Source organism: Aquarana catesbeiana, linkage group LG06, assembly GCF_042186555.1.
Source record: "Aquarana catesbeiana isolate 2022-GZ linkage group LG06, ASM4218655v1, whole genome shotgun sequence".
Lineage (NCBI taxonomy): Eukaryota > Metazoa > Chordata > Amphibia > Anura > Ranidae > Aquarana > Aquarana catesbeiana.
In genome coordinates, this window is record NC_133329.1 from 341,615,953 (window position 1) to 341,634,080 (window position 18,128).

General features: G+C 45.3%; 1 protein-coding gene across 4 annotated transcripts in view; it reads right to left on the bottom strand.

Annotated features, from left to right (window-relative positions):
• Positions 1-18,128, bottom strand: part of MYO3B (myosin IIIB) — a 635,651-nt gene that overhangs the window by 240,507 nt on the left and 377,016 nt on the right. For all 4 annotated transcript variants that reach the window (XM_073633937.1, XM_073633938.1, XM_073633935.1 and 1 more), the window contains exons 21-22: positions 16,228-16,316; positions 14,806-14,935 (exon numbers count right to left, since the gene is read on the bottom strand). In XM_073633937.1, coding sequence (XP_073490038.1) covers positions 14,806-14,935; positions 16,228-16,316 — 219 coding nt within the window. The remainder of the gene's footprint in view (positions 1-14,805; positions 14,936-16,227; positions 16,317-18,128) is intronic.

Here is an 18,128-nt window from a genome sequence, read left to right on the forward strand (position 1 = left end):
TCACCATTAATCGGGACCAATCTTTTGTTGTTAATGGCAAATTGAGTTTATGGAATACAGTTCTCCTAAAGCTTTATTAGACCCAACCTAAGCCCCTCACCAGATAAGAGTGATCCATTATCAATGCTTAGTGTACCTATGCTTTCATCAGGTACAATAATCCCAATTGCCTAGATAGCCTTAGGTCTTGTTTACATGTGGCAGCCCATGCTGCCCCTCTGAAAAGCAATCCACTTCGGCAATTTACGGTCGGTAAAGAGACAATATGTCTTCTCCTTACTACGTGATTTAACCCTGTAAATGCCGCAATTTTGTGCTACAATCGTATGCATTATATATAGTTGTAGCATGGCCCCATAAACTTGAATTGGTCGCATTCAGCAGTGGTAACGCCAACAGAATACGAAATGCAGTTTAATCTTTGCTGCAGTTGTAGAACAGAATAGAACAGAATGGCGGCCACAGCATGTGTACAGCCCTGCATGCCCTGGCTCTGGGGGAGCAGTAAAACCAGGTCTCAACCTTATAGTTTTACCACCACCAGTGTTGCCAACCATCAGTATTTTTACTGGCAGCCAGTAAAAAAACAGGCACTTTTCTCCTGCCAGTAAATGCCATTGACAGGAAAAGGCTGCCAGTAAAAAATATGTCTGGGATTCTTGGAGACGTCCGAGACCATCCGAGTGCCTGCTACAGTGTGTTCAGGTGGCCCCAGCGGGGGCCAGTGTTGCCAACCTCCCGTAGATTTACGGGCAGCCCGTTATTTTGAACCCTTTTTGGGGCGCCCGTGAAAGTCCGTTACGGGCACCGGTGCCCGTAAAAATGATGGCTGCGAGCCGACCACGCAACTGCGCATGCGGCCGGGCTTGGGAAAGCTCGTACAAGCTCGGCCGGGCGGCGCATGCGCAGTAGCGTAATTGCGCCGCCTGGCACCATTTTCTAATCCATCGAAAGGGACCACGGCGGCCAGCCAGGGCGACTCTGTCTTGTCATGCAGTGGATGACTGCACACTCGTCATAGGCGGAGGTAGTGAAGCTGTAGGGGGATATAATATCCGTACTAAAAGGAGGACATTACTGGGAGCCGGCCGGGAGAAGTAATATGATGGTGAATAGAGCACATCAGTCTCTGTCCCTGGGCCCTGGCTGCATGGCATATGCAGGGGACAGAGACTGATGTGCTCTATTCACCATCATATTACTTCTCCAGTCCACATCATCAGTGTGCTGTGTCCTCCTCCTGTGCCCCTTTCATCTCTCCACAGGTCAGGGCAGCACAGTGCTGCCCTGACCTGTGGAGAGGTGAAAGGGGTACAGGAGGAGGACACAGCACACTGATGGTGTGTAGAAGTAATATGATAGTGGGCAGAGGAGGAGGCTACTCTGAGGGTGTATCATGCCCGCAGCCTCTGTCCACCTCCTGTAGTATGCCCGCAGTCTCAGTCCACCTCCTGTAGTATGCCCGCAGCCTCTGTCCACCTCCTGTAGTATGCCCGCAGTCTCAGTCCACCTCCTGTAGTATGCCCGCAGTCTCAGTCCACCTCCTGTAATATGCCCGCAGTCTCTGTCCACCTCCTGTAGTATGACCGCAGCCTCTGTCCACCTCCTGTAGTATGTCTGCAGCCTCTGTACACCTCCTGTAGTATGCCCACAGCCTCTGTCCACCTCCTGTAGTATGTCTGCAGCCTCTGTCCACCTCCTGTAGTATGCCCGAAGCCTCTGTCCACCTCCTGTAGTATGCACGAAGCCTCTGTCCACCTCCTGTAGTATGTCTGCAGTCTCTTTTTACCTCCTGTAGTATGTCTGCAGTCTCTGTCCACCTCCTGTAGTATGCCCGAAGCCTCTGTCCACCTCCTGTAGTATGTCTGCAGTCTTTTTCCACCTCTTGTAGTATGTCCGCAGCCTTTGTCCACCTCCTGTATCATGTCCGCAGCCTCTGTCCTCCTGTATCATGTTCGCAGCCTCTGACCATCTCTTGTCTTTTATCATGTCTGCAGTCTCTGAGGGGATCCTAGAAAGGAGTCAAGAGTGGGAGCGCCGCCGGGATGGGGGTTACGGGAAGAGACAGACATGTGTGGACTGTGGAAAGGAGACTATAGAATAGCCGCCAAGCTGGAGCCATCTGACTAAGCCCTGCAAGGTGCACCTGAGAGGAGGTCAGTGACAGCGCTGCCAGGCCAGACTGGAGGGTCACTAATGTAAGGGTGGAGTGAATACAATAATGTAAGAGGGCACTGATATAAAGGTTCCCCCCTATATTAGTAACCCCCCTTACCTTAGTGTATTCCCTCTGTGGAAGGTGGTCTCTGATCACCATCCTGCACAATCTGATTTAAGGGGGAACTCTCTGCTGGCCTGGGTTATAGTATCCTGACCTTCATGTAAATTGAGAAATATGTTTTTTGACTTTTGTTTAACTTAAATACATTGCTAATAGCACTAGCTAGCACTAAAAACAGTAATTTTAGGTACGTTTTTGCAGTGCCAGTAAAGAATGTGGATCCACCAGTAAATTTCATGATTTTTTGTCAGGGAAAAAATTGGCGCTGTTTGTAAATTTTGGCCTTCTGCCAGTAAATTTCACTTCGGGGGGTTGGCAACACTGGCGGGGGCGGGTCTGGCGTAGGTGGTGCCTGAGTGTGTTGTGTGATGTCAAAGTGCAAGGCAGCCAAACGGAGCGGCCCGAGCCTCGTGTGCGGGTCTGCAGGAAGGGAGCAAGGCAAGCCAGGAGCGGGATTGTCAGTGCTGTTTGGACTTGATTGGACTGAAGCACCTGGTTTGGAAAGAGACTCTGACTCAGAAAATAAAATAGAAATACGTTTTTGCCTTAATATCTACCTTAAATAACATTACTAATGGCATATTGTACTTGTTTGTAGCCTAAATACTGAAATTTGCAGCTAAAACTGTAATTTTATAACTTTTGGAAATGCCAGTAAAAACTTGGCTGTGCTAGTAAATTTTGCGTGTCGTGTCAGTAAATTTCAATCTGGTGAACAAATCCTTAGTATCTCGCAAACACACACTGAGGCTGGGGTCAAAGAGGCTGAAAAAGGCAGATTGCCTTGCCTTGTCAGTTTTTATTGCTGTCAGTGCCCCCGTTAAGGAGATTCACCCTCTCTATTTGTCCTGTTTACCATTATCATTGAAAGAGAAAGTTGACATCAGAACAGTACTGTAATAGTGGGGAAATCTTCCAATGGGGACACTATTTCTGGTATCCCTGGTGACACACAGGGATTCCTTCACTTTAGAGGGATTTCATGTCATTTAGTGTTTTGGCTATCGGACAGAAAGTGATGGGGAATCTTCCCTATGGACACAGAAGGCAAAAAACGGACAGGGGTTATAACCCTTCCTTACTCTATTCAACATTAAAAAAAAAAAAAAATGCCTTTGGTTAGACTTAAAAGAAAAGTATAGGCAAAGCTTTTTTGCCCATACTTCTCTTATGGATCAAAGGAGTACACTTACTTGTGCTCTCCAGTGACCCAAAAAGCCCACTGTTGGCATCCAGTGATTGGATGCATCCTGACAATAATGTCAGGATCCACCCAGATGCCTAACCAGCAGCTTGCTCAACCTCTCAGCATGTCGCTGAGAGCCTGAGCCAGACGCTCCCACCTCCTCCACAACCCTTGCTCTCCAGTGAGTGCTGGAGGGGCAAAGCAGAGAGCCGGTGACTGCCAGTCACCGCTCTGTGCTCAGAGCCGACCAGAGAACTGCGGTCACATGTTTGCTCAGTTTGCAGGTTTCGAGTCGATGGGCTAGCATCCCATATAGGTGAATATATTTTAGTTTATTTCTTCACATCCTGCACTTCTTCTTTAATCTGCATCAATACACCTAGACCAAATAGGAGCTTGAGGAAAAGCACCCTGAACTCTATTCTCTTAGCTGTTCAGTTCTATGTGTATGGTAAGACTGTAAGTGCCCAGTACACTATTCCATCAACAAAAATGCACAAACTGTGCAAAGATATCAAAGAGCAGAATAAGGACGGATGGTGCTGAAAAGCGAGACTGTAGTCTTGAATCTTTTATTACGTGCAGGAATATGTTAATGACAGTGAGCATAATGATGTGTAGTTGACTATGTCAGGGTCAAAACTATTATAAAATGGCCCTATGGAGTTTTTGTACTGAGCGATTTCCTGGCTTTCCTTTTTGCCTTTTTTAGGTCCCCCCCTTGTTGTTTCCAGGCAGAACTTCTGCTATCAACTATCACCAGGCAGATCAAATAGCTTCAGGCCCCCCTGGATGGGCTATGGACTGTTGAAGTGAATACCCACCAACAAGTTGAGATTCTCGCCAACCTTTAAGTACTTAGTGATTTTCAGCAGATAGATCTTTTTATTATTGTGAGTGGACAGTGTTATCATAAGTGTGCACAGCCTATTGCATTAGGGTGTGCACCCCAAAGCTCAAACACATATGCCTTTCTCTGCAGCCTCAACTGCACTGAACAGTGAATGAATGGGACCTCTGTGCTGAGCGGCCTCCTGTTCATTCACAAACTGAAGCATAGTAAACACATTTTAGTACGCTTCAGTTATGAATGAACACAGTGAGTGAGTGTGTTCACTGTGTTCATTTAGAAAAGGAAGCGGTCGGTAAAATACATATTTACTAGCCTTTCCCCTACTTTCCATTCTGAAACATCCCACGCAGCAGCCAGGGGGAAAGGAGAGGAGGGAAGCCAGCAGCATTGCGGGGGGCGAACCCCCAACACAGGGGAAGCCCAGGCAAATGGGGCCATCCTCACCACACGCAGTGATTAGGGTGTGCCCAGGCACACCTGGCACACCCCCTGCACACACCTATGAGTGTTATTATGGACTTTAATAGACTGTTACATTCAGTATAAGTGTAGGTGATTGAGCTTTGGTGTTTGATTTATTGCAAAAGCAATTCTTGGTTGTATATAGTTTTAAGGTTTACAGAAAGTTTGGTCAGATATAAATATGGGTTATTCCCGCGCTATCAGGTATGGAAGCGGCTAAAAATGGAGCAGCTGCATGCACCGATAAAGGTAAACACCTGACTTTGTGGGTAAATCTGTAAATGAGTGGTGCTGCGCTATTCCTATATGCATGAACCGATATAACTTTAGTAGTGGGCGTTGCTTGTGTAAATAAAGTAGTGTGTAAAAAAATGTGCAATATTGATAATGGTAGGACTGGTAAAGTTGCTAACACAGTGGTAATTAAAATATAAATGGCAACTGTGAACCTGATATGAATATGGATACAGTATACACGGTGACAAAAATATTACTGAAGTAAGAATCATATACTGGAACGTAAATGGCAGTGATAATAAAAGTAGTTGAAGACATCGGTACTGTTATTGATCCTAAATAAAGTGCATACCAATGAAACTATGTGCATCCATAGCTTTGGGATATTAATGTGTATAGTGCAAGCATAAGGTGCAACGTGAAAATCTTTTTAAACAGTGAGGTAGTGACTAATTACTTTTTCCATAAAGTGCATAGTGTGCAAATATTCTTCAAATAAATAATATTAAGTGTCCCAAATCTTGGAGAAAAAAATCATAAAAATCATTTAAGAAATCATATAAGAAAAAACTTTCACAGGAAAAACAGTCTGTTGAATAAAAAATGTGACAGCAACGTCCTGGCATGCACACGTTGCAATTAGAGTGCTAGGTGTATCACATCAGGTGCTTCTTCGTGTGCAGACACTCAGGTGGGTAATAGCCCCTTACCTTAGGGTAATAGGGCAAAAGCATGTAACCAGGAGAGCTTTTTATAGGATCCGCCTATAGGCTCCAGTGCGTCCCTCACCAGCCTACGTCCTAGGATGGAATTCCCTCAGATGTAGCCCAGGGGGGAATGTAAAAGATAGGCAGGAAGAAAGCCAATAGTGTAATCCCGTTTGATAGAATAACCTTCTTTTTATTGAAAAATATAGGTACTCACATTAAAATAGGTAAAACAGCAAATTAAGTCCGACGAGCGGCGAGCTCGTATGCCTCTGTAGTGTATGCAGCCTGTCTCGTCCCTACGCGTGACGTCACACCACACGTGACTTCATCATCCCCTGATGAAGTCACGTGTGGTGTGACGTCACGCGTAGGGACGAGACAGGCTGCATACACTACAGAGGCATACGAGCTCGCCGCTCGTCGGACTTAATTTGCTGTTTTACCTATTTTAATGTGAGTACCTATATTTTTCAATAAAAAGAAGGTTATTCTATCAAACGGGATTACACTATTGGCTTTCTTCCTGCCTATTATCTTTTACATTCCCCCCTGGGCTACATCTGAGGGAATTCCATCCTAGGACGTAGGCTGGTGAGGGACGCGCTGGAGCCTATAGACGGATCCTATAAAAAGCTCTCCTGGTTACATGCTTTTGCCCTATTACCCTAAGGTAAGGGGCTATTACCCACCTGAGTGTCTGCACACGAAGAAGCACCTGATGTGATACACCTAGCACTCTAATTGCAACGTGCGCATGCCAGGACGTTGCTGTCACATTTTTTATTCAACAGACTGTTTTTCCTGTGAAAGTTTTTTCTTATATGATTTCTTAAATGATTTTTATGATTTTTTTCTCCAAGATTTGGGACACTTAATATTATTTATTTGAAGAATATTTGCACACTATGCACTTTATGGAAAAAGTAATTAGTCACTACCTCACTGTTTAAAAAGATTTTCACGTTGCACCTTATGCTTGCACTATACACATTAATATCCCAAAGCTATGGATGCACATAGTTTCATTGGTATGCACTTTATTTAGGATCAATAACAGTACCGATGTCTTCAACTACTTTTATTATCACTGCCATTTACGTTCCAGTATATGATTCTCACTTCAGTAATATTTTTGTCACCGTGTATACTGTATCCATATTCATATCAGGTTCACAGTTGCCATTTATATTTTAATTACCACTGTGTTAGCAACTTTACCAGTCCTACCATTATCAATATTGCACATTTTTTACACACTACTTTATTTACGCAAGCAACGCCCACTACTAAAGTTATATCGGTTCATGCATATAGGATTAGCGCAGCACCACTCATTTACAGATTTACAGAAAGTTTATTGAATTGTACTTATCTGCTTTTACCCCAATAAAGGGTCACAGCCTAATATTTTCCAAAAGGTTTTGTTTCCATTTGGTTTGAGGGGTGCTTGTGGGGTCAACAAACTCGTGCAGCCTTGTCTCCCTAAGCCATGGCCTATGTATGCTGTGTAGAGATCTAGGTCTGACCTCCATAGATTGCAGATGAGCCTCTCTGTGAGTTCCCCATGTTCAAGGACAACATAGGCTATCTTATGTAACTGGAAGCTGGATGATAATGACATCACAATACCGTATACATATGTAGCACCCTCTAGTGTGTGCTAGAAGTAGTTGTTAGTGTAGGAAAATTTAGCTTAGCTAAGGGCCACGCTTGGGTTGTGAATCTGGGTCAGGGTTTAATGAACCAGGGGCTGAATGACTCATATGACAGCTCCTCTGGTGCCTCCCCCTGTTTTTTGGAACATTGGAGAATGTTCCAGATGTAGTGGGTGGAAGCTAGGTTGGTTGGGAACAAATTCCCAACAAAATGGGTCTGGAAGGGGGCAAGCCACCTCATAAATAGGTAGGAGCAATGCCAGCAGGGGCAGTGAAGTGGAAGATGGAGATGGAGCACCCTTGAGGGTACCCCCTAGTTTGGGGGGGTGACCTCGGCCTGGGGCTCGGGTGCTGGAAGATTCCCCCTAAAACACATGGAGGAAACCCTTCCTGGAGGCACGGGAGCAAGAAGAGAGGACAGCGGGAGCAGGTCAGCGCGTCTGGGAGCTCTCCTGAAAGTCAGCTGGGGGGCTGGTGAGTGTCAGTCTGGAGAACTGTGGGGAGAGGTTAGCCTGGAGGGGTAGTGAAAGAGGCAGCTGCAGCCAGGCGGGTTGGCAATGCCTGAAGAGGTGGTGCTGGGATCAGTGGCCATGAGAGAACATTAAGCTGGACACTGAACTTTGCAACACATCTAAGGTGCCACGGGTTCCTGCCTGTAATAGGCTAGTGCTTCATCTAACTGAGTGACTGTTGGATATTCACAGTGTTCCAGCTGGGTTCTGTAAGCAAGTGAGTGCTGGAGGAAGAAAAGGAGCTGTATATAGAGACTGTGTATAGGAAGAGCTGTCCCCGAAGTTTGCTCTGAAGTCGAATGGCCATCCCATAATCTCCCATCCCTATCAAATTTGTTATCCCTCAATAAATAACCAAAACAAAGACATGGACTGTTCTCTGACTCTGAGTGCCTGTGGAAATTCCATGTGCCTGGCTGTGCTGGGTGGCAGATCCCAGTATACCCGCGACTCCCTAGGGGGTGTGCTACACATGATGGCTCAAACGTGTATGAAGTTTTGCTTTAATGCAGAGAAGACCAAAATCCATCATATCTGTTGTTGAGCCAATAGTTCCCAATTTAATCTTATACATCTTTCGTGTTGCACCATACAAAACACTTATTAGCAAAACATTAAGTGCCGGTTCACACTGCTGCGTGATGCGAGATTGCATGTGATTCCCACCGCACTATACTACAGATAGTATGGCTGAATTTGCATGGCATTCGGACCAAACTCGCACAGGACCCTTTTTTGGTCTGCAGCAGAATCGGATCGCATGGGTCTAAGGCTCGGTTCACACTGCAGCGATGCGGGAGCCCTGCAAATCAACTGTGGGTTCCCGCATGTCTCCTGGCGGCAGTTCACACTGCCCTATGCAAACTGCTGGGAGTCCCTTAAAAGTTAATGACACCCCCAAATCAGTTTGCATATTGCAGTTCGGACAGGAATTGGATCGCATGGGTGTGAACACCCATGCGATCCGATTCTTCTGCTGACCTAACAAAGGGTCCTGTGCTAGTTTGGTCCGAATGCCATGCAAATTCAGCCATACTATCTGTATGGCTGAATTTGCATTGCCTGGACATTGCATGTGATTTGCACTACAGTGCAGTGCGAATCACATGCGATCTCGCACCACGCAGCAGTGTGAACTGGCACTTAAGCGGAACTTCACTCTCTCAAGCAACCTCAGTCAATACTTTGTAGAACCACCTTTCACTGAAATTACAGCAGCACGTCTTCTTTGCAAAATAGCTCAAGCTCTGTCAGAATGGATGGAGAGCGTCTGTGAACAGCAATTTTCAAGTCTTGCCACAGATTCTCAATTAGATTTAGGTCTGGACTTTCACTGGGCCATTCTTACACAAGAATATGCTTTGATCTAAACCATTCTATTGTAGCTCTGGCTGTATGTTCAGGGTTGCTTTCCTGATGGAAGGTGAACCTCCGCCCCAGTCTCAAGTCTTTTGCAGACTCTAATGCCGCGTACACACGACCGTTTTTTCCGTCAGAATAAACTCTGACGTTTTTTTCGACGGAGTTCCGCTGAAAGGGACTTGCCTACACACGATCACACCAAAGTCCGATCGTTTAGAATGCGATGTCGTGCAACGGGACTAGAAAAAGGAAGTTCAATAGCCAGTATAAAGCATTCCATTTTTGGATGATGGATTAACAGTGTTCCATGAAATTTTCAAAGCTTTAAACTTCTCCACTTGGCTTCCTTGGCCTTCATGATGCTGTTTGTTCACTAAGGTTCTTTAACAAACCTTTGAGGCAGGGCCGGATTAACATAGGGGCTATTGGAGCTGCAGCTCCAGGCCCCCATCATAATATAGCCCCAAACTCTCTCACCAGGGCTTGGCCGTCAGCCGCTGGCCGCTATATAATACATTGACATTGTCCAGCAAGCAGCTGCATTATTTATAGGCCCATTGAGTCAGTCAGCTGAACAACATTTAATCACGGGCACCGGGCCATGGCTATCATGCAGAGCAGAGCCTCTTGCGGTGTGGGCGGTGCCAGTGCACTGAGGCTGAGCATGCTCCTCCCCTGTAGGTGGAGCTTGACGTACCGGCCGGTGTGACGTCATCCAGAGACTGTCTCCTGCGTCCTGTGAGGCTCAATTGTGAAAGGAATAATAGAATGTACCCCATTCTATCTTGATATCATCCTTCTGCAATTCCCTGCACAACGCCACACAGGCTGACGAATGAATAGGGCAGTTCTCTGAACCTGTGTAATTCATATGTGTTCGGGTTTAAAGGGATGAGGTGGCAAGCCTAGACCTAAGCAATGGCAAGCTCTGCGATTCTTCATACAACAAATTTAAAAATCAGCCCTAAATTGCATTGTGGTGTTAAGGCCAGTGCTGTGTCTTAGCCTAGGCCGAGAAGGCCTAGGGTGGCACTTTGCGGGGGGGGCGGCAAAAAGCCGCCCCCCCCACATGAACAAGAGCCTCCCCACCTCCTCCCGAGTCTTGTCTCCTGCACAAAAACAGTCTACGGCGGCTTTCACGGCTGGGCTCTGCTCAGGAGGGGTGCGGTCTCCATTCTGCTCGGGAGGGGGCAGTCTCAGCTCACCTCGGCTGTGCTCAGGAGGGGACGGGCTCGTCTCACCTCAGCTGTTTGGGAGGGGGTGGGCTCACCTCGGCTGTGCTAGGGAGGGGGTGGGCTTGTTTCACCTCGGCTGTTTGGGAGGGGGTGGGCTCGCCTCGGCTGTGCTCGGGAGGGGACGGGCTCATCTCACCTCGGCTATTTGGGAGGGGGCGGGCTCACCTCAGCTGTGCTAGGGAGGGGGCGGGCTCGTCTCACCTTGGCTGTGCTCGGGAGGGGGCGGGCTCATCTCACCTCGGCTCTATGTGCTCTGGCGGGGGTGGTCACAGTGATGTAAAGGTAACCAGCATTATTATTACTATTAGAAGAAGCACAATGATTATGTCACAGAAGATGCTGTAACTTATCTTCCTTGTCATGTTTTAGAACTTAAGTTGTTCCCCATTGTGATTACAGTGACTGAATGGCTGGAGACTTTTTTATTCACTCTGATGACCATGGGGAGTCATGTCCACACTCTCTGACCCTCTCCTTTATCATGTCCGCAGTCTCTGACCCTCTCCTTTATCATGTCCGCACTCTTTGACCCTCTCCTGTATGTTGTCTGCAGTCTCTGACTCTCTCCTTTATCATGTCCTCACTCTCTGACCCTCTCCTGTATCATGTCCGCACTCTCTGACCCTCTTCTGTATCATGTCCGCACTCTCTGACCCTCTTCTGTATCATGTCCGCACTCTCTGACTCTCTCCTGTATCATGTCCACACTCTCTGACCCTCTCCTTTATCATGTCCGCACTCTCTGACCCTCTCCTTTATCATGTCCGCACTCTCTGACCCTCTCCTTTATCATGTCTGCACTCTCTGACCCTCTCCTTTATCATGTCCTCACTCTCTGACCCTCTCCTTTATCATGTCTGCACCTTCTGACCCTCTCATTTATCATGTCCGCACTCTTTAACCCTCTCCTTTATCATGCCCGCACTCTCTCACCCTCTCCTTTATCATGTCCGCAGCCTCTGACCCTCTCCTTTATTATGCCTTTATTATGTCCACACTCTCTGACCCTTTCTTTTATCATGTCTGCATTCTTTGACCCTCTCCTTTATCATGTCCGCACTCTCTGACCATCTCCTGTATTCTGTCTGCAGTTTCTGACCATATCTTGTATGTTGTCTGCAGTCTCTGACCCTCTCCTTTATCCTGTCTGCAGTCTCTGACCCTCTCCTGTATCCTCTCTGCAGTCTCTGACCATCTCTTGTATCTTGTTTGCAGTCTCTGACCATCTCTTGTAACTTGTCTGCAGTCTCTGACCCTCTCCTTTATAATGTGGGCAGTCTCTGACCCTCTCCTTTTATCATGTCCGCAGTCTCTGACCCTCTCCTGTATGTTGTCTGCAGTCTCTGACCATCTCTTGTATCATGTCTGCAGTCTCTGACCATCTCCTGTATCATGTCTGCAGTCTCTGACCAACTCTTCAGGTAGAGTGCTAATAGGAAGAGGTGGAGCCTAAAGAGGAAGGGGTGGGGTTTCCAGATGGAGGGGTGGATCTTAAACAGGAAGGGGTGGGGCAAACTTAGATGGGGGGCTGAAATTTAGTCTTGCCTAGGGCAGCACAAAAGCAAAATACACCACTGGTTAAGGCAGAAAGTTAAAAGACAGGGGTTCGTACAGCTATTTCTAGAAATAAGTCTTGAAACTAAGACAGGTGCCTGGAAATTGGGGTTGTAAGGTAATCACTCTTCGCCACAATTCAGGATAATGCAGGCTCTATTTGCAGCCATAGATCCTACTATGTTATGTCCCTGACTATAAAGTATCATACGTAAGCAATGTTAAAATGAGGTCAGAGCAGATGTGAAAAACAAAAGTGAGCATCTCCAAATAAAGCACATTTGTTATATACTGAACACAGAAGCACATGCTTATAAATGAGAAATGTGGACCACATTGGCATACTGAATAGGCATTTGTCAGTGCTGTCTGTAGACAAGAGGCCAATAGTGCCACCTTCAGGATACAACTCTAAACTACCATCAACAGTCTCCCTCAATTCTTTTGAGATGATATACCAGAATTAACCAGAAAGTAAAAAAAAAAATTGCTTCCCTAGGACATGTCTCCATTGCACTCACATTGAATGTCACACACTGGGGTCGATTTACTAAAGTCAAATAGACTGTGTTGCACTTTGCAACAGGAATTGCTCCAGAGCTTAGTAAATGAGCAGAAGTTCTGCTGACTTCCATCATTTAATCATGTGCAAGCAAAAAGTGTGTTTTTTTTTTTCTTTTAATTCTTTGCATGTGATTGGGTATTCTTTACAAAGTGAAGCTTTACATCATTCACTAAGCTCTGGAGCAACTGCACTTGCAAAGTGCACAGTCTAGTTGACTTTAGTAAATCAACCCCACTGTGTGACTGTCCTTGCTGTGATGCTTTGATAGGTAGTAGATTTAAATATATTTAACAAAACAAAAACAACCAGAAGTGCACCAGACTATGAACAATCATGTTAAGGGCCCATTCATACCATATGCATCCCTTCCGAGTGCCCACATAGCAAGCCGCATGCCACTGGCATAGCTATAGGGGTCACAATTGGGAACCGGTCCTATGCTCTAGATGGCCTGTGTGGCCTCCCTTTCACATTTGGTTCTACACCTGGATAGGAGGGACAGCATATAGAGGAACTGATGCCCCAATTTTTCTTCTGCAGCCACTAAAAGCCTGCTTCTCCTTTTCTCCCTCCCACTGGCATTCAGTGGCTGCGGGAGGAAAATGGAAGGCATCAATTTGTCTATATGCCACCCCCGCCACCACTCCTATGCAGGTTATTTGTCTGCTGCTCCATCTCAGGATGGAGAGCGGAGGAAGGGGCCCGTAAATATGTAATTTACCAGTCCTTTCCTTTTCTGAATGAACACAGTGAGTGATCAGTACCGATCTCTTCTGCGTCCATTCATAACTGAAGCATAGTAAACTGTATTTCTCACCAAATCCCTCTAATGGGGCTCCTACCCCAAAAATGTAACAAAAATAATAAACAATAAAATTGTAAAAAAATAAAATAATATAGCAAAAAAAAAAGAAATAACAAAAATCAAAAAATACAGACACCGTCTACTGCCCTACTAAGTCCACTGCTATACTGACACTGTCCACTAATTTACTGACTGACACCATTCACTGTCCTATTGACACCAACCTCTGCCCTACTGACACCGTCCACTGCCCTATTGCCTTACTGACACGTCCACTGCTTTAGTGACACGGTCCACTGCCCTACTAACACTGTCCACTGCCTTACTAACACTGTCCACTCTTAGGTTCGGTTCACGTTGGAACCGGCTGCGGCTCGCTCAGGAACTCTGTGCGTCCCTGTTCTTCATTTCAGGGATGAATCAAGGCCAAATCTCTGCCTGAATTCAGCCCTGAAACGGAGCCAAAGATGCACGTGCAGTGCGCTCCACAGCCGCCCCGGAGATATGTGAACTGGCTCCATAGAGAGCCGATCACATTCTCCTGCTATGCGAATTGGATGCGGTGTGAACCCTGCCTTAAAGGGGTTGTAAACCTACGTGTTTTTTCACCTTAATGCATTCATTGGGAGCGTGCCCGCAAGGTAATCCCCCGGGACAGCGCTTCCCTCAGGGGATTATCTGATGTGGGGAGGAGCCTCGAGAGCCGCTGGGTGACCCCAGAAGAGCAGGTTCGGGGCCATTCTCTGCAAAACGAGCTGCACAGTGGAGGTAAGTATGATATGTTTTTTATTTAAAAAAAAAAAAAAACGAACCCTTACAGTCACTTTAAGGTAGGCTAAGTTTATATTTTTATAGTGACAGTTGTTTTATTATATTTTTCTAAGTTTTCCTTAGTATTTAGTAAGACCTACATTTCTTAAAAAAAAAAAAAGGATGCCGCACCCCAGTGATCTTTGATCTCTTTCATGTTGTTCAGGTAGATCTCCACCTCTCAGAGGTTGCCTACCCCTGCTCCAGAGTATGCAAAACAATTAGAAAGGTATGTCAAAATGTGGAATGTTTCCCCAAAATCTTTTGCATTACCCACTCACTAAGTAAAGATCTGAAATAACTTTTTAGGCTCTCTGAGTATCTTGGCACACAGTGGGAGTATATTGGCACGGTGGAAGTGGCAGGTGGTAGTGGGAGGGCCCAGGTCAACTTCCAAATCAGGGCCCACAAGTTTCAAGCTGCTCCTCTGCTGCTTGCTATGGGGGCAATTGGGTCTAGCATGAAATAATTGCAATTACGTATGAAACATTATATTCACAGCTTCCTGTTTTTTATATAGTGGAAGTCAGAACTGGGGGTGCAGGGACACCTAGACAGAGGGGACAGAGGGGAAATACCTGTTTTTGTCAGTGGGCTTGAGAAGAGCTGCTGAAGAAGCTTATTTTCTGATGTCCTCAGCACAACCACAATATCAGCTGGCAGAGTGTCTCTGTTCTTCTCCAGAAATCCGCAGGCATCATACAGGACCTGCGACAGGAAGAATAAGGGTTACTAGTTATTTGCCCTCTGCCAAAACCGATAACAAATCAGTTAAATCATGTCATACACATCATTTAAAATATATAAAAAAACCTCTTCTCTTCATACTGCTTAAAAGTGACGTATTGGATTGGTTATCAGATTTGCCATCTTTGCATGTCTCAGGTATGGTGGTAGCCAGGCAATCTGCTGCTCTGCTTCTTCAAGTAGGTGTTCTGTTAAAAGAAACCTGTACCTGTACCAAGAGGCTATAGAGGCTGCCATCGCTGACATCCTTATGAAATGCCAGATGCCTGGCTGTCAGGCTGATCAAATGGCTGTAATGCTTTCTGAGTCACTGACCTGGAACAAGTACGAAGATCAGACTTCACAACTTTATTTCCTTATTTGTTTCAGTTCAGTGACCCAGAGTACTGAAATCGGAGAGAACCAAGCTGCAAGTATACTTAAAGTGGTTGTAAACCCTCACATATACCCAGTGAAGTGAGTGGTCTCTGTTGATACATAGAGTTTAAACAAATCCTCCTACATAAGTTGTACCTGCTTATTGCAGACCTCTCTCCTCTAAATTCTTTCAAAGTCCAGGATTCGAAAGCTTGTCTGAGAGTTCAGAAAAAAGGGGGTGGAGAGCTGAAGTTGCACTCTGTAGAGCTCAGTGAGGAGAGGTCTGACAGCTGATTGGAGGGACACCCCTCTTCACACAGCTCACAGAAACAGAGCTAAAGGCAGCTCACAGAAACAGAGCTAAAGGCTGTCAAACTGCTGAAGGTCCCTCCTCTGTCACCATTTTTCTCTTGGTGTCAGGGAAAATTGTCAGAAGTGATTTGTGCTGATAGCAGAGGAACAAAGCAGCAGACAGAAATGACAATTCGATCGTGTGTGGGCTTCATCGGACCTTTTCTGTCGAAAAATCTGTCGGACTTTAGAAAAATCGGTTCGTCTGTATGCTAGTCCGACGGACAAAAAAGGACACAAGGGCAGCTATTGGCTACTGGCTATGAACTTCCTTATTCTAGTCCAGTCGTACGTCATCACGTTCGAAATGATCGGACTTTGGTGTGATCATGTGTAGGTAAGTCGGTTTCATTGGAACTCCGTCGGAACTCCTTCGGAGTTCAGTCGGACGAAAAGCCCGGTCGTGTGTACATGGCATAAAGGTGCAAGGTGCTGAATTTTAATGTTGTTTTTAAATTAAAAGAAAAATGGTTACGTCTTTTTAGCATTTCATGCAGCTATCCTCAGGATGTCAGTAACTAAAGTAGAGATTAATGTAGATTTACCTTCCCAGCATAATGTTGGATACCAAAACAAAGCTCAACACATTTGGGCCTCCAAAAGTATTTAAATCTGAGATTGTCTTCAAATTTATCTGTGAAAACAAAAGCATGTTTTTTTTTAAATTGCTTTGCTTTAAAGTAAGCCTGCATTTACATGCCTGGTTTGACACCTCTCACAATTTTCTAATATAGGTTCAAACAGGACGATCAACTTGCTGAAGTGTCTCCATCTAATCTTTTTCTTTTTTTGTGTCTAGGTGACCTCCTTCCCCAGCTCCTTGCCGGTACCAATATGCACCTTCGCTTTCACTAGAACAGGATTCCCTCCTTTGATTTCACTTCACCTCCTACTCCACTAACAACTTTAACATTTTGAAATCCTATATCTTTGTGTGTCAGGGACATTGGCCACCAGAACAAATAGAGAGGGAGAATCTCCCAATTGGTGGTACGGACAACAATAAAAACCGTACAGAGTCTAAAGCCCCCCTCCCCTATCCAAAACCAGGAAAATATAAGACAAGTTTTGGCTGTAGTTTCACTTTACCTAAGCACAGAAAATAAAAAATAGTTTATATTTTAACCTTGCTGCAAGCATAAATCCTACACAAAACTTTACAACTTTCTTTTGTCTTAAATGAGAATTTTTCTTTCTTCCCTAAAAATCTAATAAAAACAGTAGAACTAGTACACACATAAAGTACTATTTTTGTTACTCTTTGAAGAAATTTGACAGACCCATAGTCTGGGATACAAATTCTACTTTAATGTATAAGAATTATGTACCACTGTGATTGCCTCAGGGCCAAATATGTCTTAAAGTGGCGCTGAAACAGATCTCTGGTTGTCTGTGTTCTCAGTAAATGGTGATTTCCTATGGAAGCACTAAAGACAGTTATCAATTCTAATTGTATGCTAATTCCCTTTGTATGACAAACAATTTCCATGGCTTTTTTTTTTTATATAAAATACTCTTTTTACCTTTTTTTATATTGGCTGCACGTCATTGCACTGGACCAACTTCCTGATGGTGACAAGGGTGGTCTTTACTTGCACAATGTATGGAGGCATGACCACCTGTAGCCTTCACCAGTGTTGAATGTAATGGAGTGATAATGACAGTTGTCAACACATAACAGACAGTGCCATAACAAAGACCTTTATGGCAGGATTACCAGGTATTCTACAAAGCTGGGTTCACATTATAATTTACACTATCATGGTGTGTTAATGCATGTGTGTTAACGCAAATGGGTTACCTAACACACAAAAATGCATCTATTGTGGTGCACTACAATACACATCAGTTAGCAAAGTGTGTTGGGGTGCATTTAAGAATTAATGACATGTAGTAAACCAATGTGCAAATGCACATTTTCACACCTTACTGCAGTACAACAGTGTGAAACCAGCTGTAGATTTTAAAATTACCTTAACAAATCACAGCTTTTAGTGGTCGGGTTTAGATGAATTTAACTGAACTATGTAGATACAGGACCTGGACAAGAAGGGGTCAGGAGGGGCAGTCGCCCCAGGCACAGTGCTGTCACGCGCTCCACTCACTGCACACATGCTCAAGAGCAATGGCTGGCAACCAGCAGGCTGGGGCTTCATGTTAGCTCTGAAAGTTACTGATTGAAAACATACCATTTGCGCCACACAGCGCATGCACAACCACATCCCGGCTGTTAGAAAACAAGTGACTTTCATGTACAGTGCTGACTCCATGCTATACATGGCAGCTTAAGAAAGAGGCAGACAGTAAGCATTGGGAACTACACCCATTCTACGTCATTTGTTAGCAGCAAGGGAGGGTGGCGCAGTTCTGCAACCTTGTCCTGGGCAATGGATGAACCCTCCCCACTACCGAGTAAATGTGCACTGAAATTACAGTGTTTATTACT